General features: G+C 37.6%; 1 protein-coding gene across 2 annotated transcripts in view; it reads left to right on the forward strand.

The window, feature by feature from the left end:
* The window catches only part of LOC110816868 (ARM repeat superfamily protein), a 43,245-nt gene that overhangs the window by 10,737 nt on the left and 15,287 nt on the right, over positions 1-17,221 (forward strand). For both annotated transcript variants that reach the window (XM_088221126.1, XM_088221127.1), the window contains 5 exons: positions 2,379-2,468; positions 2,841-3,314; positions 3,427-3,534; positions 9,949-10,079; positions 10,177-10,306. In XM_088221126.1, coding sequence (XP_088077252.1) covers positions 2,379-2,468; positions 2,841-3,314; positions 3,427-3,534; positions 9,949-10,079; positions 10,177-10,306 — 933 coding nt within the window. The remainder of the gene's footprint in view (positions 1-2,378; positions 2,469-2,840; positions 3,315-3,426; positions 3,535-9,948; positions 10,080-10,176; positions 10,307-17,221) is intronic.

A 17,221-nucleotide genomic window follows, 5' to 3' on the forward strand; every position in this document is an offset into this window, starting at 1 on the left:
TCAGTCTTAGGGCCCACTCAGCCAATTTCGGAAATCCGGCACGGCCGCTCCGTCGTGTTCCAGCATCGGTGCCGCCGCTCACAGTGGCGATCCACCTCGGATCGGCTGTTTTCAGCCAAATTTGGCCGATTTTGTGTCGATTCCTGCGAGCAACCACGTTAAAGAATCTCGGTTAGCTGAAAAAACTGAAACTCACCGACGGGGGGACTCTCCGGTGCGGCGGCTCCTCCGGCTCACGTTGCAGTTGGGTGTTTCGCTTCGGTCATCTGTAGAGAATAAAACGGTGATCACAACGGTGGAAAAATAACGCGAAACGGGAATCAGAAAGGGTCTCATTGGAGGCGTTTTGTGAAATTCCCCGTGGCGGTGGCGCCGGGCTTCGCTGGTGTTTTCCGGCCAATCGGCTGGTCTTTTCACTCTGATTTGGCCATGAGTGAGCTTAAAATTGAATTTCGTGCAAAAGAAGAAGTTTTTACCTTTTTTGGCGGTCGAAAAGGGTTCCGGTGCGGCGTCGGGTGGCGGCGATCGGCTCCTCAGCGGCTAGGTCATCTTCTCCGGCGATGGGTTTTGGTGGCTAGGGTTAGGATTTGGTGCGGATGGAGGTTATTTATATCAATCCGCTTTTGATTTGGGCCGTTCATCGCGTTTGATCTGAACTGTCTGATCGCGATTAAATAGGGAGTGAATCTGAACCATTCATTGCGATTCAATCTAAGCCGTCCATTGCGATTCATTCTTGGTTGTTCGATCGCGTTTGAATTTATCCGTTCGATCGCGTTTGGGAGGGAGCCATCCAGGCCGTCCGTGCGTACGGGAACGGGCCTCAGCAGTTAGATCGCGGGCACGTGGATTGCCCACGTGGCCCCCCGCGTGGCCTCCCACATCAACATCTCTGCCACTTGTCGCGTCCTGATTGGTCATGGCTGCTGATCCGGGGTCTGACGTGGCGAAACTTTCCAAAATTGCGTTTTGGTTCTTGTTTTCTAATTTTTCTTTAAAAAATACTCATAGAATCCAAAATTGTCACCTATTTTTTCCAAAATTATTTTCAATTAAATTCTCCTTCAATTTTATTTTATTTTTTTTTTTATATTCTAAATTAAATAAATTAAATTACATTAAAATAAATTAAATTAATAAAATTTATATTTACTAATTATTTAATCACCACAAAAAAAATTTGTGGGTGTTACAAGTTTGAGAAGATCGATTCATGGGAGGACGTGATTGTTGAGAAGTGTTTGTGGCAAAAATGCAGAGGAGTTGACTGCTAATGGAGGTCCTTTTTGATGTTGTGCAAGTCAAACGTCTTGGAGATATAGTGCAGTCCAGAGGTCAACAATGAGGGTAGTGGTTTTGGGAACTTAAACTGATGACAACATTTTCATAAACAATAGGAAGACCTTCCAAGATTTGAAGAACCAAATCTCCTTCAAAGAGCTCATGGGAATAAATACTAGGGAGTCGAACAGAGTCTTGATCTTTTGGAGGTATGCATCAATTGACAGAGCAGCTTATAGGTGCTATAAAATTATGATTTTAATTGAAAAAATCGAGAATGAGCTTGATCTTGGAATAGTCATTCAATAGCAAGCCAAGCGTTCCAAGCAGTGAGAGAGAAATTGGGTTTTAAAAGGCTTCAGAGGATGTCAGAAGAGTCAATTGCTTGAATCCATGAAAGTACTAGAGCATCAACCTACTTCCATAAAGAAGAATATGGACTTGGAACCTGTTGTCCGTTCTTGAGGAGAGAGACAGCGATGGAGAAGTGAGCTGTTGGCTAGTGAGAAAGCAAAGGTAGAGTGAGGGTGACTTTTGGGGCAAGAAGAAATAGGAAGTTTGAGAGATCAGGGCTGTTGAGAGCTGCAGGAGGTGCACGGTTGAGATATGAAGAAGGCGCAGATGGAGAGTGGAATTTTGGTCCTTATAATCGTAAATCAGTGGGCTTAATGATGAAAAAAATTCAAAAGAAATTGTGTATAGTATGCTCTGATACCATGAGCAAATGTAAATTAATCTTCAAAGGGTGATCTTATTCATCATAAGAACATGCTATTTATAATCTTACAACATGTGAAGTCCTAATGTAATTACCCTTAGGTTCTAGAATCCTAATGATACAAAACCAATTCTATGTTAGAGATATACACAAATTATAATACAATTTAAATGTAAGACATTTATCCCTTCATCCTTTTACTTAGTATCTTGATGTTTCCTTTTTATCTAAAAAAGGAATGACTTTAGCCATTTGTGGAGGTCATCAATGGCATATTTTTGAAGTGGCATAGGGGTATTACAGTGTATATGTATTATATCTAATATGATTATTTGCTCTTTAACTTTTTCTTAATAAATTATTTTTGGTTTGTGCAAAGGCTGCAGATACTGAAGCTAAGCGAGGACATCGAGGCAGTGCAAGTCTCCGAATTGAAGCTTTTAAGACCCTCCGAGTTCTTGTTGCTGCGGTAATTTGTGGGCTTTGATTCTCAAAAACTTGTAAAATCAAATAGTTTACTTGTATGTTGTGTTTGGATCCTGTTGGTTTAACAGTGTATCATTTTAAGTTAAGAATTCTATTGGAGTCTTCAAATTGAGCTATAAGTCCTTTTTAATTTACTTTTATTTTTTATTTTTAAATAGTTCGTTCATATGAAATGAATTGAGAAAACGAAAAGGAGGAATAGGAGGGAGTGGTAAAAGGCAATAAGATGTTCTGCCAGGAAAAAAATTTAAACTAGAACATGAACTGTTATCTTCCAGAGAGTACTCCTGGATATAAGCTTTTTATTTAATATATGAAAATTGAGTTTATTTGATTGCTTTCACTGTCTCTATAGGTTGGTACGGCAGATTCTCTGGCTTTCTTTCTTCCTGGTGTTGTTAGTCAATTTGCCCGAGTTTTACATATGTCAAAAACAATGATTAGTGGGGCTGCTGGAAGTGTTGAAGCTATGGACCAAGCAATTAGAGGCTTAGCAGAATATCTTATGATAGTCCTGCGTGATGATGCCAATTCATCTGCTCTTGATATGTCTATTGACATTAATACCACAAATAGATATATGTCTACGGAGTCATTTATGGAGCAACTCTGTCGTTTACCAATTAAAGATCAAAGACACAGTCAAGTGGTGGCAGAAAATACAATTGATGAAGCAGGTAACATTGTCATTAAAAATTCCCAATGCAGCAAGAAAAAGAGCTCTGCCTTTGTCAAGGAAATTGGATCTCTCCATCTAGATCGCACAAAGGAGTGGATTGAGGAGACAGCAAGACATGTGAATAAATTATTGTCTGCTACTTTTCCTCATGTATGTTCCTATCTTCGATTTGCACTTGTAATTGTCCAGTCATAGCAAGCATCTATGGGTTTGTGTCTCCTGAATTCTTTTGTTGACTTCTAATCTTTTATGCGCTTGCCAGATTTGTGTTCATCCAGCAAAAAAGGTTAGAGAAGGACTTCTAGCAGCAGTAAAAGGGCTTTTATCTAAATGTCCCCACACAATGACAGAGAGCAGATTGATGCTGTTGGTAAGCTGAAAATATAATTGATGTTTCTATTATACTTGGGTGAAAATAGTTCTTTGATTTTGAATGGTTCTCGAGTAATCATTTTTTTCTTTCTGGCATTTGAAAGAAGCTAAAGTTTTTATGCTTGTGAGTTACCATCGTGTGGGACTCAGAAAATATGCAAAGGAGGGCCAAACTTGAATACAGAAGAAAAAGCAACAATAGAAAGCAAAAAGTACCACAAACATCTTTTCTCTGTTAAAAGGATTGGGGGATAACTTGGGTGTCAACATTGCTACCTCTACTTTGGTGGCGAATCAATGGAAAGAGGGACCTACTAAAAATCCATATTTGGTTTGTACTTCTTAGGATTCTGCTTTTGGAACTGTGCAGGTGTTTCCTCAAAGCAGATAGAGCATGGCTTGATTTTAGTCTCGTTAAACATCTAGTATATCAATTTTATGTAGTAGGTAGGTTACAGGCTTAAAGATCAGGACTGTTGCCTCTTTAAGAGTCAAACCCTTGATTTGTTGGTCTTAAAGATATTTAGAACTAGGTCATCACCTTTGATGGTGATGAATGCTATTATTTTATGTGAAAAAAACCATGATTTGGGCATTTATTGACAAGAGTTGTGTAAACAGCATGCTGGTAAGCATGCAGGGCCAACCATGTTCTTTCTCTGGATGTGTGTTATGTGATACTGGAAGGACGAGTCTGTCATCTTTTTTCAACATTGAGATGACGATGTGGGACAAGTAATGATAGTAACATAATTATCCCTCAATATAGAGAAATAAAAAGAAATTATGGAGAAGGGAAGAGAAGACTGGATATATAGAGAGAACTAGGGGATGAAGATGAAGACTTAAAAGTTTCTGAGGGAGTCGAGGATTGATAAAATTAGAGAGAGATGGTTCCAGTCCCTTGGAGTGTTTGTAATGAATTAAGATTTGTATTCCATAGTGAATTTAGTTGAACTAATTGATATGCTAAACGATATGTTAATTATTTTCGGGTTTTGCACCTCCTTGGTGCATGTAATCAACGATACATATTGTATTTTTTTTAATTCAAAAAAATAAAGACTTTAGAGGAAGAATAGGAGGATATTAGGGAGGCATAAAGAAGTAGAGACAGAGGGAGATCTAAGATCTCAAGGATCAAATTAATAACTCATTGTTTGCACGATAATCATTAATAGTCAACTGAATAACTAAGATAGGGTACTTCATTTATAGGCACCAAAATACAATGCAAATAGGAAATCTAGAACAAGCTAAATAATTGACTAACCTATAATAGAAAATAACTAACAGCATCCTAATTAAATATGAAATATTAAACTTATTCCATATACTAGTTCCTAAATAACCTAAATACTTTAGTAATGCATAAATATTACTATTATATAAATACATATTATTATAGAAATATGTCCAAATTAGGATTTTCTTGTTCTGCATTAGGTGACCTGGGGTTTTAAGCAAGACTTCTGATAGTTTTGGTGTTAAGTGGTTCTTGAGTGTTTCATCTCCTCCTTTTCTTTTGTGTTTTTGGCAAGAGAAATGAGGAACGCATGCTTTGGATAGAATTGGGATTGTGGGTGCTAATGGTTGGAGAGAAATGCTTAACTTTTTAGGCCAAGGCACAAGCATATTTCTCTCATCGAAAAATAGCATCTCTATTACTTTGTAGCATAGATAAAGGAATCCCCTAAAGAAATTGGGTGCTTTAGCTCAAAGGGAGGCAAGGCGCACCATCTTCTCCCAAAGTTGATTAAATGAATTCATCTTAAAAATTGTCAAAATATTCTGACATCAATAGGGGCAGAGGATTTTGGAAATGTCATTGATACACTGAAAAAATTATAAATCTTTTGTAAATAGGTGGTACCCCTTTGATACCTTGTGAATACATACTTTATACTTTTTCTTAAAAACAAAAACTATTAAAATATTCAGTTCTGTTCAATAGAAGGACCCATAAACTTGCAAAATAGCCCTCATATTAAGCATCAAATGCTCCTTATTTTCCTCGAGACAATATAAAGTAGTAATGAAAAATTCCCTATTAGATGGATGTTAAAATGCATTTAATATTGTTGTGTAAAGTATTAGATGTTTAATTAACCTTATTTCTACATGCTAAATGATTGTAAGAGCAAATGATACTTGTGGGTAAAGTCATGTGGCAGCATCTTCTTGGGTGATGCAGACGATTAGCATCTACAGTCCATTCTGGAATCGATTTCCATCCATCTCCTGAGGGGTGATATCCTGGTCTGGGAGTTGGCCAATGATGGGTTTTCTCGTTAGGGATATTCAATGGCTTGAAACTAGAGCAGTATGGACTGGACCAAAACCGAAAGTAGAAAATGGTCCAAACTGAAATGGATATAAATATTTTTTTTTCTTTTGTGTAAATATGTTTTAGTTAAAAGATTGTTCTATAAATCAATAAAAATTAAAACTAGCAATTATTTCATAAATATAAAAAATTCATTTAATCCATAAATTCTTTTGTATATGTGTATTAATATATATTTCAAATTTTCTATGAACTTGTCTGAATTGGGATCATTGGGCTTCTCTGTGCCCATTCTCGTGGACTGAGACAAAATGATCTGGCCCTGGGCAAGATAATTTTTTTAGAAAGTAAAACTGTAAAAGTGTACTAAAGAATCAATGGTACTAAGGGAGTACCACCCATGTACAGAATATTTATAAGTTTGTCAAAATATCAACTATATGCCCAAAATCCTCCACCCTATAAATATCATGACCTAGGAAGAATGAACTAAAATAATGAAATCACCCATCCTTAATTTACAAATCTCCCTTTCCACCACTTCAAAAGGCCTACTATTAATATTTTTTCAAATCACCCAAAAGATGATCAATGGGATGAGGTTAGCAAACTCTCCCAAGCTATACATAAACTCTCCCAAGCTCAAATCTCATCTTTGACCGACCCTGCAATTACTAAGTTGATCCTTATAGACCACCAAACGCCAAAGAAGAATGTGGCTACAAGATTCCGCTGCATTTTTGCACAGGTAGCATTTATTAACCCAAATTCTGCCCCTCATCATCAACTTGTCAATCGTCAGAATATATTTTCTACCCACCTCTTAAGCAAAAAAAAGCGATCATGGGATCTTTGTGTTCCACACCTGCTTGGCTTGGAATGGTAGCCCCTCCATGTCACTATTGATTAAAAGGTTGCACAAAGACTCCACCGTGAATGAGGCATCTTTGTTTAGCTTCCAGTCAAGCTGATCCTCATTAAGGTTCAACTGAGCTGTGGTAAGGAGTTGTAGAAAGACTTCATATTCCTTTAATTCCTAACCATTGAGATTTCTTGTCACACTAACCATCCACTTCCTTCTGGAATCATCTCCCCCATAAGCATCCATAATCACCATGTTCTTTGCCTAGGCAATAGAGGTCTGTGGGAACTGATCCTTCAGGCAACCTTCCCCCAACTAATTGTCATGCCAAAAGAGAATCTTATTCCCTCTACCCACTTTCCAAGTGACACTCATTCAGAAACTGACTTCTCACTCAAATACTCTTCCAAAGCCCCATCCCGAACAGTTTCCTCAATTTCTTAGACGTCACACCTCCCCCCACAACCCCCACCTAACCTCCACCACCCTTCTCCAAAGGTAATTCTCCTCATTCAAGTATCTCCATATCCATTTCCTCTGGAGCGCCATGTTCATCTCAATTAAGGTCCTCACTCCTAAACCCCCCCTCTCATAAGGTAATTTCACATTACTCCACTTCACCAAGTGGTATCTCCTTCTTCCTTCTTTATCACCCCAAAAAAATCGGCGTTGGATGTTTTAAGCCTCTTTGCCACCTTTACTAGCACAGTTAAGACAGACAATTAATAAATTGGAAGGCTAGACGGAATGTTGTTGATGAGCGTGGGCTTGCCCCCTAGACAAAAAATTTCTTTTCCACACAATCAATCTTCTCTCGAACATAGCGATCGTCGGAATCCCATATACTCCCATCCTTATATTTTGAACCAAAGGAATACCAAGGTATCTATTGGCCAATTTTGCTAATTTACATCCTAGCACCCCAGTAAGTCTACCATCATTTATCCTGTCTCCAAAAACCACAATCTCAAATTTAGAAATATTAACATTTAGTCCAGAGACGACCTGAAAACATAATAACACGCATTTCAAATTCAGTATCATCCCCACATCTGGTTGACTGAAGATAAGAGTGTCATTTGTAAGGAACAAATGTGAGATCTCAATCTGGTTACCTTCTCTTCCCACCTGAATGCCACTCAGCAAACCCATCCCCTTTGCCTCATAGGGACGTAATTTTTTTTGTTTTGAAATAAAAAAAGTGTAAAATGCATGAAGGGACTTAAAAAAATTGATGATCAAGGGACTAACAAAAAATTGATGAAGATTGGTTTTTAATGGTTTGTTTTCATGAGAGGTAAAATTGGGTAGAATCCTTTATTTGAGAAAAAAAAACACTTGGTAAAATCCTAATAAAATTGATGACCGACAAGACCTTGGTCTTTTTGTGCTGGAAAAGGAGAGATGGGATTTGTGTGGCTATATCCTGTGGTTGTGAATGTTAGAGTATGTTCTGAAACTCCCGTATAAGACTCCTTAGCTTAGTTTCTCAGTTATTGTACCCAGACCTCTTACTTGAAGAACTAGCAGCTTGTCACTCAACCACCTTCGTTGTGCCAAAAAGTGAACGAAACCCCTTATAATATTCATCTATGGTTTAAAATTTTGAAGGTTATATATATATTTTTTTTATAAATGGGTTTTGCACCCCCTTGGTGCATGTAATTTCACTTTTTATTTTGTTTTTAAAAAATTGAAGGTTAGGGATTCTGCTCTCAGTTTGATGAACTTAGCTAGGTGGCCTTTGGTTAAGTTAGGAGCGAAATATGGGCCTGGAGTTATTTTGTAGCGCTAAAATCCTCTTTGTTCCTTCTTGCTATCTGGAGAGAGAGATGCCTATGTGCTTTTGAAGATTTAGCTACCTGTTAGTGCTCTTTAGCTTATTGTAAGGAGGCTATGGTGGCAGATTTTTTCTCTTGTGCCTTTGAAATGGAGTTTGGGCTGACATTGTTTCAATGATTGGAAGTTGAATGAATATATCAATCTCCTAGAGTTTCTCTCAGTGTAAAAGCCCACATGGGGCTTTGGATGCACCACTTTGGAAGTTGGATTCAGAAGGTGTTTTTGTTTTGAAGTTAAATTATTTTACTTTCATTTGGCTAAGATTGAAATGAGCAATATATTTTGATTGACTTGTAAATTCTTGTATATGGGTTGGTACGCACTCAGTGCTGATATCACTATATACTTTATGCTTTATATTTTTTTTAAAAAAGATTGATATGAGCAATGGGAATTTCCCACAAAAATAATTTAGAAGATTAATGCCTTCCCTATTGTAGAATTGTTTATTTGGGAATTGACTAGGGGAAGTATTCTTACTCTAGACAACCTGATTAAATGAGAAAATAATTGTTAATTGAGTGTATTTTGCCAAAAGAGAAGCCAGAGTCAGGAAATCATCTTCTTCGTTGGTGTCTCCCTTTTTATTGACTATAGACTAATTTGTGTGGCTTTTTGGGGGCGAATTTGGAGTGGCTGGTTCTATAGAGAATGAGATACATGCATGGTGAGGCACTCATGATGGTAAGTGTTATAAAAAGATTTTTCCTCTTATCCCTGTGGCTGCCTTATGGGTCATTTTGAAGAAAAGAAATATAAGGTTTTTGAAGGTACAGAAACTTCGTTATATAGGTTTAAAGATGTGAGGTTTTAGATATATTTCCCAAAAAAAAAGAGATTTGTGGCTTCAGACACTAGATTTTTTTTATTAAGGGTCATCTTCTTACTTTTTCTATATGGATTATATTCCCTTAGTGCATGTAATCTACTATTCTTTTTTATTCTAAAAAAAATATTATGTTCAGAGGCCTCTCTATTATTCAGTGTTGATTCTATAGATGTTATAGTTATGTTGGCTCTAGACTCTTTTCAAATCTTTAATACATAGGTGACACACCCACTTGGTGCTTATTAACAAATTTTCTGTTATCTTTTTTCCTAAAAGGGACATATACTTTTAAACCCATTGATATTAGTTATTCTTTTTATTATACACACACAAGAACATAGATTAGATATTAAATTAGATGGCTATTTCCTAGTTTTGGAAGCATTACGAAAAGGGTTCCCCACCTGAAAAGTTTGAGAGGACTCTTCCTCTTCCTTCTGTTTATGTCCATACTCTTACTTCACTCTTTGTATGAAACTCTGCCAAGTTAATCTTTGTTCTTATTTTATTTGATGCAGTTATCATGAAGTGCTAATATTTTGTCCAATCTCTTCACTGGGTTTGATACATGCTCTAATTGTTAGTACTGCAGGAATGCCTATGTGTCCTAGTTGCTGATGACTCTGATGAAGTTTCTTTAGCTGCCCAGGAGTTTCTTGAGTATTTATCCTTTGTGAGTCGGGAATCCCATGTAGAAAATGATTTGACCAAGATCTTTAACAGGTTTGTTCTTCAATTGAATTTGGAAAGAATTCTAGGCCTAAGTTGTTTCTCATTTTCAATGCTCAGTATTTATTTGCTTTTCTTTTTTGTTTAATAGGCTGATTGAAAAGCTTCCAAAAGTGGTGCTTAGGAGCGAGGAAGCACTTGCGCTGTCTTATGCTCAGCAGTTGTTTGTGGTTATTTATTATTCCGGTCCTCAGTACGTCGTGAATCATCTTCAGTCTCCAGTAAGTACGTTTTTTATCAGTAATTTTCTTTGTTGCATTTTCTTCTCCTGATCTTAATATATTCTTCTTCTATCCAAAAAAAAGATTCTTTAAAATAGTAGATTTTCATCTTGTACATGATAGAACTTGATCCTTAGGGCCCCAAGAATTGAGATGCTGATGTATCTATCCGGCTAAAGCTATAGGGTTTTGAAGTTCTGTTTATCAAATGCTATTATTGTTTTTAAAATTTAATTCATGCAAAAATTATCTGTGACCAGGATTTTTTTACTTATAAAAAAGTATTATTTTGGTAGTCAAGAAGAGGAAATGGGGGAGCTTTTGATGGGGAAGGTCTGTTTTTGGTCATTAAGGATATTTTTAGACTCAATTGATACCAAGTTTCCAAGGAGGAAGAGCTTTTGGACTTTGTAGATCTTTTTCTTTGTAACTAGGTTTTGTACTTAAGTAATTCCTTGCTGTTTTGTACATTATATATTCTTTTCTCAAAGGAAATGAGAAGAAAAGAGTGAAAATAGATATTATATAACATTATTAACAATATGAAAAGGCAATATCATGAGACTGTAGTGGATTCGTGATATGGTCCCGAGTTTTGATCAGGTTATGGGTCAACTAAGGTTGAAATTCTTGAACCAGGTGGGCTGCTTATTTTGCAAATTTCCTCCCTGAATGATTTATTTTGAATTAGGTTTTGAATTAGGGTTTAGGGCCCGTTGGGAAGAAACAAATGATTTCTCAGAGTTAGGTACTTAAAATAAATCTTTTTTTTCCCACAGGAATCCTCAGCTTCTGTTTATTGATGAAATAACTTAAATTATGCATGGGAAGACCATGACAATTGCTTCCTCATTCCCTGATCCTAGTAAAGCCTAATTAAACTTCCTACTCTGTGTTATATTCCAATTTATGGTCAAAGATTCCTAAATAACTTCTAAAACAGAAACCTAAACCAGATACTATAGAGTAACATGAAAATAACAAAGACTTTAGTGCCACTTTGTCGTTTTTGGTAGAATAAGAAGTATCATTAAAAGAGAAAAATGAAAAAATACAATGGTGGAGCATAAGGTGGCCTCCTAACAAAACAAGTCCCCCGGAACAAAAAATCATTACTTATTCAGGTGACAGTCAACCTCGCCAAAAACCAATACTATCCTCCCCAATTCCTATATAGTATAGATATCGAAATGTCGGAGAATTCTTTATGTCTTTTTTTTAAATAAAAAGTGTGAAGTATATATTAACATGGTACCAAAGGAACAAGGGTACCACCCCATGACAAAAGTATTTACATAGAAGTTAAGGTGTCAATGACATCCCCAAGATGCACATCACTAGTGATATCATGACTTAGCATAATCGACCCAAATAAATGTATCTACCTATCTATTAGTCTTTATGTCCTTAGCCTATATAGAAACCGGAAACTCGTCTTCCCCCACAACCATTGGATTAAACAGGGCTTTTCCCTCGGACATCCTTTGATTTTTAACCCTATTGTCCATAGCACTGCAAGCACAACCTGCCAAAGATGTAGCTTTCCTTACACCTATGCTAGAAATATTGGAGATCATAAAACACTCCAGAGAAGAACATGCTATCCAATTCAAGCCAAATGTATCAAACAAATATGTATACAATTTCCAGGCCACATTGAATCAGAAAAATGAGAGATTATGTGTTTCTCCCTGTCCACATAATACAGATTTCTAGTGAAAGATCTTGATTAGGCATATGAATTTCTAGCAATTAATTGGTGTTTAATCTTTTTAGAGTTACTGTTCCTGCAAACACCTGTACCTTTAAAGGAACTTGAGCTTTACTAAGTACCTTGGCGTAAGGCTTGTGTTAGCAATTTGATTATTTGGTATGTGATTGAAGAAGGATTTGCAAGTATATACTCGGGAGGGATCTAGAGTTCATATTCTGTTGTCTAACTGTAAGTAAAAGGATTCTAACAAGCTGAGCTCATTGATTTCCCTGTCATTTGACTCTCTATAGAAGTGAAAGTTCGAGAAAGTATTACCCCCTGAAAAACAAAGAAAGTGAGGAGGGGCATTATGGCTCGTGGATAGGGAATACAGCCAGGGAAATTGGTGCACTAGTGGATTGTCATCCTCCAATGACCATTGCAAAACAGAAACCCCTAAACCACCTTAGAAACCTTAAAACCACCATAACAATGCCTATATACATCTTACGAGAGCTCCGAAAACCACGTTACAAACTCTAATAAGAATTCCAAAAACCCTAAAACCACCTTACAAACCCCCCAAAAAACAGCCAACTCCAAGAACACTATAATCGCACAATAAACTCTAATCCACCTTACGAACCGTAAAACAACCTTAAAAGCCTTCAATTCACTTCTATACATCCTAACACCACCCTACGTATCATACGGCGCCACCTTAGAAACACTAAAACTGCCGAAAAAAACCTAAAACCATGCTATAAGATCCAAAACAACCTTAACAAACCATACAAACGCCTTATAAATCCTAAAAAATCCTAGAAGTCCTAAAACCATCTTAGGAGCTTGTAAAGTACCTTAGAAACACTTAAACCACTCTAGAAACACCAAACAACCATAACAAGCCTTAAAACCACCATAGAAACCCTAAAACAACCATTCAAAATAAAAACCTAAAGCCACCTAGAAACCCTAAAACTGCGAACATCTCCTAGCCTGGAATATATTAGGGGTAAATAGGTTAATTGGACTGGAGATGGCTTCCACAGGGTTTATGTGCCACAGTGAAGAAGGTTCTTGCAGAATATGCCACCAAACATTTAATCAATAAAGACAAGCTTTTGGATATCAAATTCTTAATACCCAATTCTCCAAAGGTTTTGGATGTACAGGATACTTCTAACTAAACAAATGATTCATATCTCAACTCTTTTCTGGATGGTCATAACTCTAATGAAAAATATCCTTTCCCCTCAAAAATCATTTGGAAATCGGGTGCTCTCACAAGAATAGTTTTTTTTTTGCTTGGGAAGCTGCAAAATGGAAAATTCTCACAATGAACAATTTGATGAAAAGAGGGCATACTACTGTTAACAGGTGTTTTTTATGTAAGAGATCTCTTGAATCATGTAATCATCTACTCTTAAAAAGTCAAACATTTCACAAATTTTGGAGCATGATACTCGGGCTTCTGGGGATTTATTGGGTAATGACAGATTCTGTTTATTCTGAACTTCTGGCATACGAATTTTTATGCAGTGACAAAGCGCTTAGATTAATTCCTTTTACACTATTCTGGGTTATTTGGAATGAGAGAAACAAAAGGGTTTTTGAGGGGTTTGAACAAGATTTTAATAGCATCAACAATTATCCCGGATTGAAGCCACATATCCTATTCATTTCTTGCTTGCCGATTGTAAATATGTGCCCCTCTTAACACCTGATTGCGTAGAGGAATCTTTCCAACTCGAGGAGATCGCCTTCTCAAGAGGAAACCCTTCTCCCCATATCGTAACCCTAGTCGGCCATCTTGGCCAACCCTAACCCAAACCTTTTCCATGAGCTCGTATGGACAAAGATTTCTCGCTATCGAGAATAAATCTTATGATTTATATTGTGAAGGAAAGAAAGCTGATGGCCTGCGAATTACCAAAAATGGATGTGGGTTCCAAAAATCGATTTACTTAGACAAAGAGGAACATAAATGGTTCCTTGATGCAATGGATGAATTTTGGTGGAGAAGGAGACCGGGCACGTGGGCTAAACACTTGGTAAAAATGAACTACGAATTATGGTTGACTTTTGGTTCAAATAGAAGAGGGGAGTATTTGGTGTTAACAGTACAAGGAGATCGTTGGGCAAAGAGAATCTTCTTTCCAAGGGGAATGCGGGGGAGAGGATGGTGGAAACTGATGGTGGCAGCCTTTGAATTGGCGGATAAACCAGTAAAATGTCCTAAAAGTGTGTTTGAGGCAAAGGAACAATGGGGAGCTACCCGAGAAGAATTTGATTAAGAAGAATCGCCCGTGGAAAGCTTCTTTCACTGTCCACATTGCAATACCCCAATCAACGTTTCGATGGAATTCGATGGTGCTCGAACTTATGCGGTGGCACTGCAAAATGTGGAAGAATGTGTGTTGCGGGTAGGGCAGAAAAAATCTGTTGGTGTTTCGAAGTGGGTCGACCCGGGAAAACAACATAAGCTGGGCAAGAGGCTTATTAGAAACGGCATGAAACCTTGGCGTTTTGGAAATATGGTTGAAAGTAATCTGAGTTGTTTGGGCCGAAATCAAGACCACAAAATGAACGAACTGAAAGAGAAGAAACGTTACACTTGGAGAGAAAAGGAAAAATGAAAAATTATGGCAGATGGACTTAACCCGAATCCAGGCCCAGTCCCACACCCGACCCGGGGCAAATCTTCAAGAACAAAATACGAAGAGCAATTTTCACCCGACCCTAGGGTACAAAACAGGGAAAAAGAATCAGGAGAAGAAGAATTAGGGTTTGTCGCCAATGAAAAAGAAAATGAAGTGTATGAGAGAGGAACGGATGTTGTAACTAGGATTATGGAACATGGAGATCGAGAAGAAGATGATACGTGTTCTATTTTCTCCACAATGGAGGACTTTGAAGGAGAAGGGAAGAATATGGTCGAATACTCAAGGGATGAAATTCCGATATGGAACCAGAAATTAGTGGTGGTTGAGGAAGAAGCTCTGGCTTTAAATACTGTGCACGGATCGGAAATAGAAGAATTAATTCAGTTGAGCTTGGAGGGTGTCAATGTCTCGGCTCAAGTGGAGGATTACTGCTCACAGTGGGTGATCAACAATGTGAATAAATTAGGCAAGTCAATGGGTGTTTCACTTGAAGGTATGGAAAATTTATCCTATTTCTTTTTCTCTGAAATTGAAAAAAGAAATCTGCTAAAAAAGAATACCGGGCATTCACTTAAAGAGAAGAAGAAAATGAGTCATGGTACCTCTAGGGAGTTAAAAAGACTGGAATCCTCCATAAATTATGAAGGTAGAAAAGAAGCTGGAAAGGCGGCAAGTGGAGATAGGATATTTTGCAAATGATAGGAAAGATTGTCTCCTGGAATGTCCGTGGAATTAACTGTAGGGGGAAAAGACTGATTATAAGAGGTTGTTTGAAGAAATGAAAGCTTTCCATTGTATGCTTGCAAGAAACGAAAGTGGCTGACTTATCAACTGAAATGATCAAAAGTCTATGGTGGGATAACAGTAGGGACTGGCATGCAATTCCTTCTAATGGGTCGGCTGAAGGGATGGTTATTCTTTGGAGGAAGGATTGTGTGAGCTGCATAGATGTGATTAAAGGTGAATACACCTTGTTGTGTGTTTTCGAAAACGGTAGAGGTAATGTTGAGTGGATGTTCACCGGGGTTTATTGTAGGGGCAATCATGTGGATAAAACGAAACTTGGGAAGAATTGACAGCATGTAGATCCAAATGGGGTGTTAAGTGGGTTATTGGAGGTGATTTTAACATGATCTTGAGAAGGTGGTAATAATTTCTCAAGGATTGAAGCTGATGAATTTAGAGTTACCATGGAGAATCTGGGAGCTGATGATTTACCGATCTCAAATGGCCAATGGACTTGGTCCAACCAAAACAACCGATCCAGAATCGACAGATTTTTTATCTCTTTTGACTTTCTGCTGGATTTGACGAATGTCTGTAACAAAATTCTGCCCCGCCCCACCTCTGATCATTACCCTATATGCTTGGAGGCCGAGGGAATCCAATGGGGCCCTTTTCCTTTTCGACTGGAGAATATTTGGCTGAGGAATGAAGAATTCCGGTCACTGGTTGAAGGTTGTTGGAGGAATTGTGGGATCTAGGGTTGCGCTAGCTATATATTTACTTGCAAACTCAAAGCCTTGAAGAATGCGATTAAGAGATGGACTAAAGAGGAGAGATTGAAAGAGAAATGCAGATTTTAGTCTGTTATGTCCGAGATCAGTGATTTGGATTCTAAAGAGGATGAATTTGGTCTTGATGAGGATGAAAGAAACAAGTGGGGTACCTTGAAATTACAGCTGGTTTCTATTTTGAAGGATGAGGAATTGTTGTGCAAACAAAAATCTAGGGAGAAGTGGTTGAAAGGGGGGGAAAAAACACAAAGTATTTCCATGCTTTAGCTTCCGATTGGCGCAGGATTAATTATATTGAGGAAATTCTGGTGGAAAAGAGGAAAATTTCGGGGAATTCTGAATTGAAAGGGGCTGCCAGGAGACACTTTGAGAACCTGTACAGGGATGAGCATACCTTTAGACCCAAATTGGATGTTATTCCTTTTGTCAGAATATCTGAAATACACAGACAGTCTCTGGAAGAAGATTTTACTGCTGAAGAGGTCCTTGATGATTTGAAATCTTGTGATGACAATAAAGTGCCGGGTCCTGATGGTTTTGGTATGAATTTTTTATTGAGTTTCTGGCCCCTACTGAAGAAAGACATCATGGCTGTTTTCAAGGAGTTGCATTCCAATGAAAAATTTGTTAAATCCTTAAACACCACTTTTATCACTCTTATCTCCAAAAAGAGTGGCGCAAAAGAATTTAAGGATTTTAGACCTATTAGCTTAGTCAGTTGTATGTACAAGCTAATTGCTAAGGTGCTGGCTAGAAGATGTGCAAAGGTGTTGGGGGAGGTTATTGACGATTGTCAACATGCTTTTGTGGGTGGTAGACAGTTTCTTGATGCTATAATGGCTGCCAACGAAACGGTTGATGACCTTATGACTAACAAAAAGGATGGGTTGGTTTGTAAACTTGACATGGAGAAAGCCTACGACCACGTTAATTGGGATTTTGTTGATTATATGCTTTTTCGGATGGGTTTTGGTTTGAAGTGGAGCATATGGATGAGGAATTGCATATCAACCACTTCTTTTGCCATTCTTGTGAATGG

The sequence above is a fragment of the Carica papaya genome, chromosome 5 (assembly GCF_054855325.1).
Source record: "Carica papaya isolate Zhongbai chromosome 5, ASM5485532v1, whole genome shotgun sequence".
NCBI classification, from domain to species: domain Eukaryota; kingdom Viridiplantae; phylum Streptophyta; class Magnoliopsida; order Brassicales; family Caricaceae; genus Carica; species Carica papaya.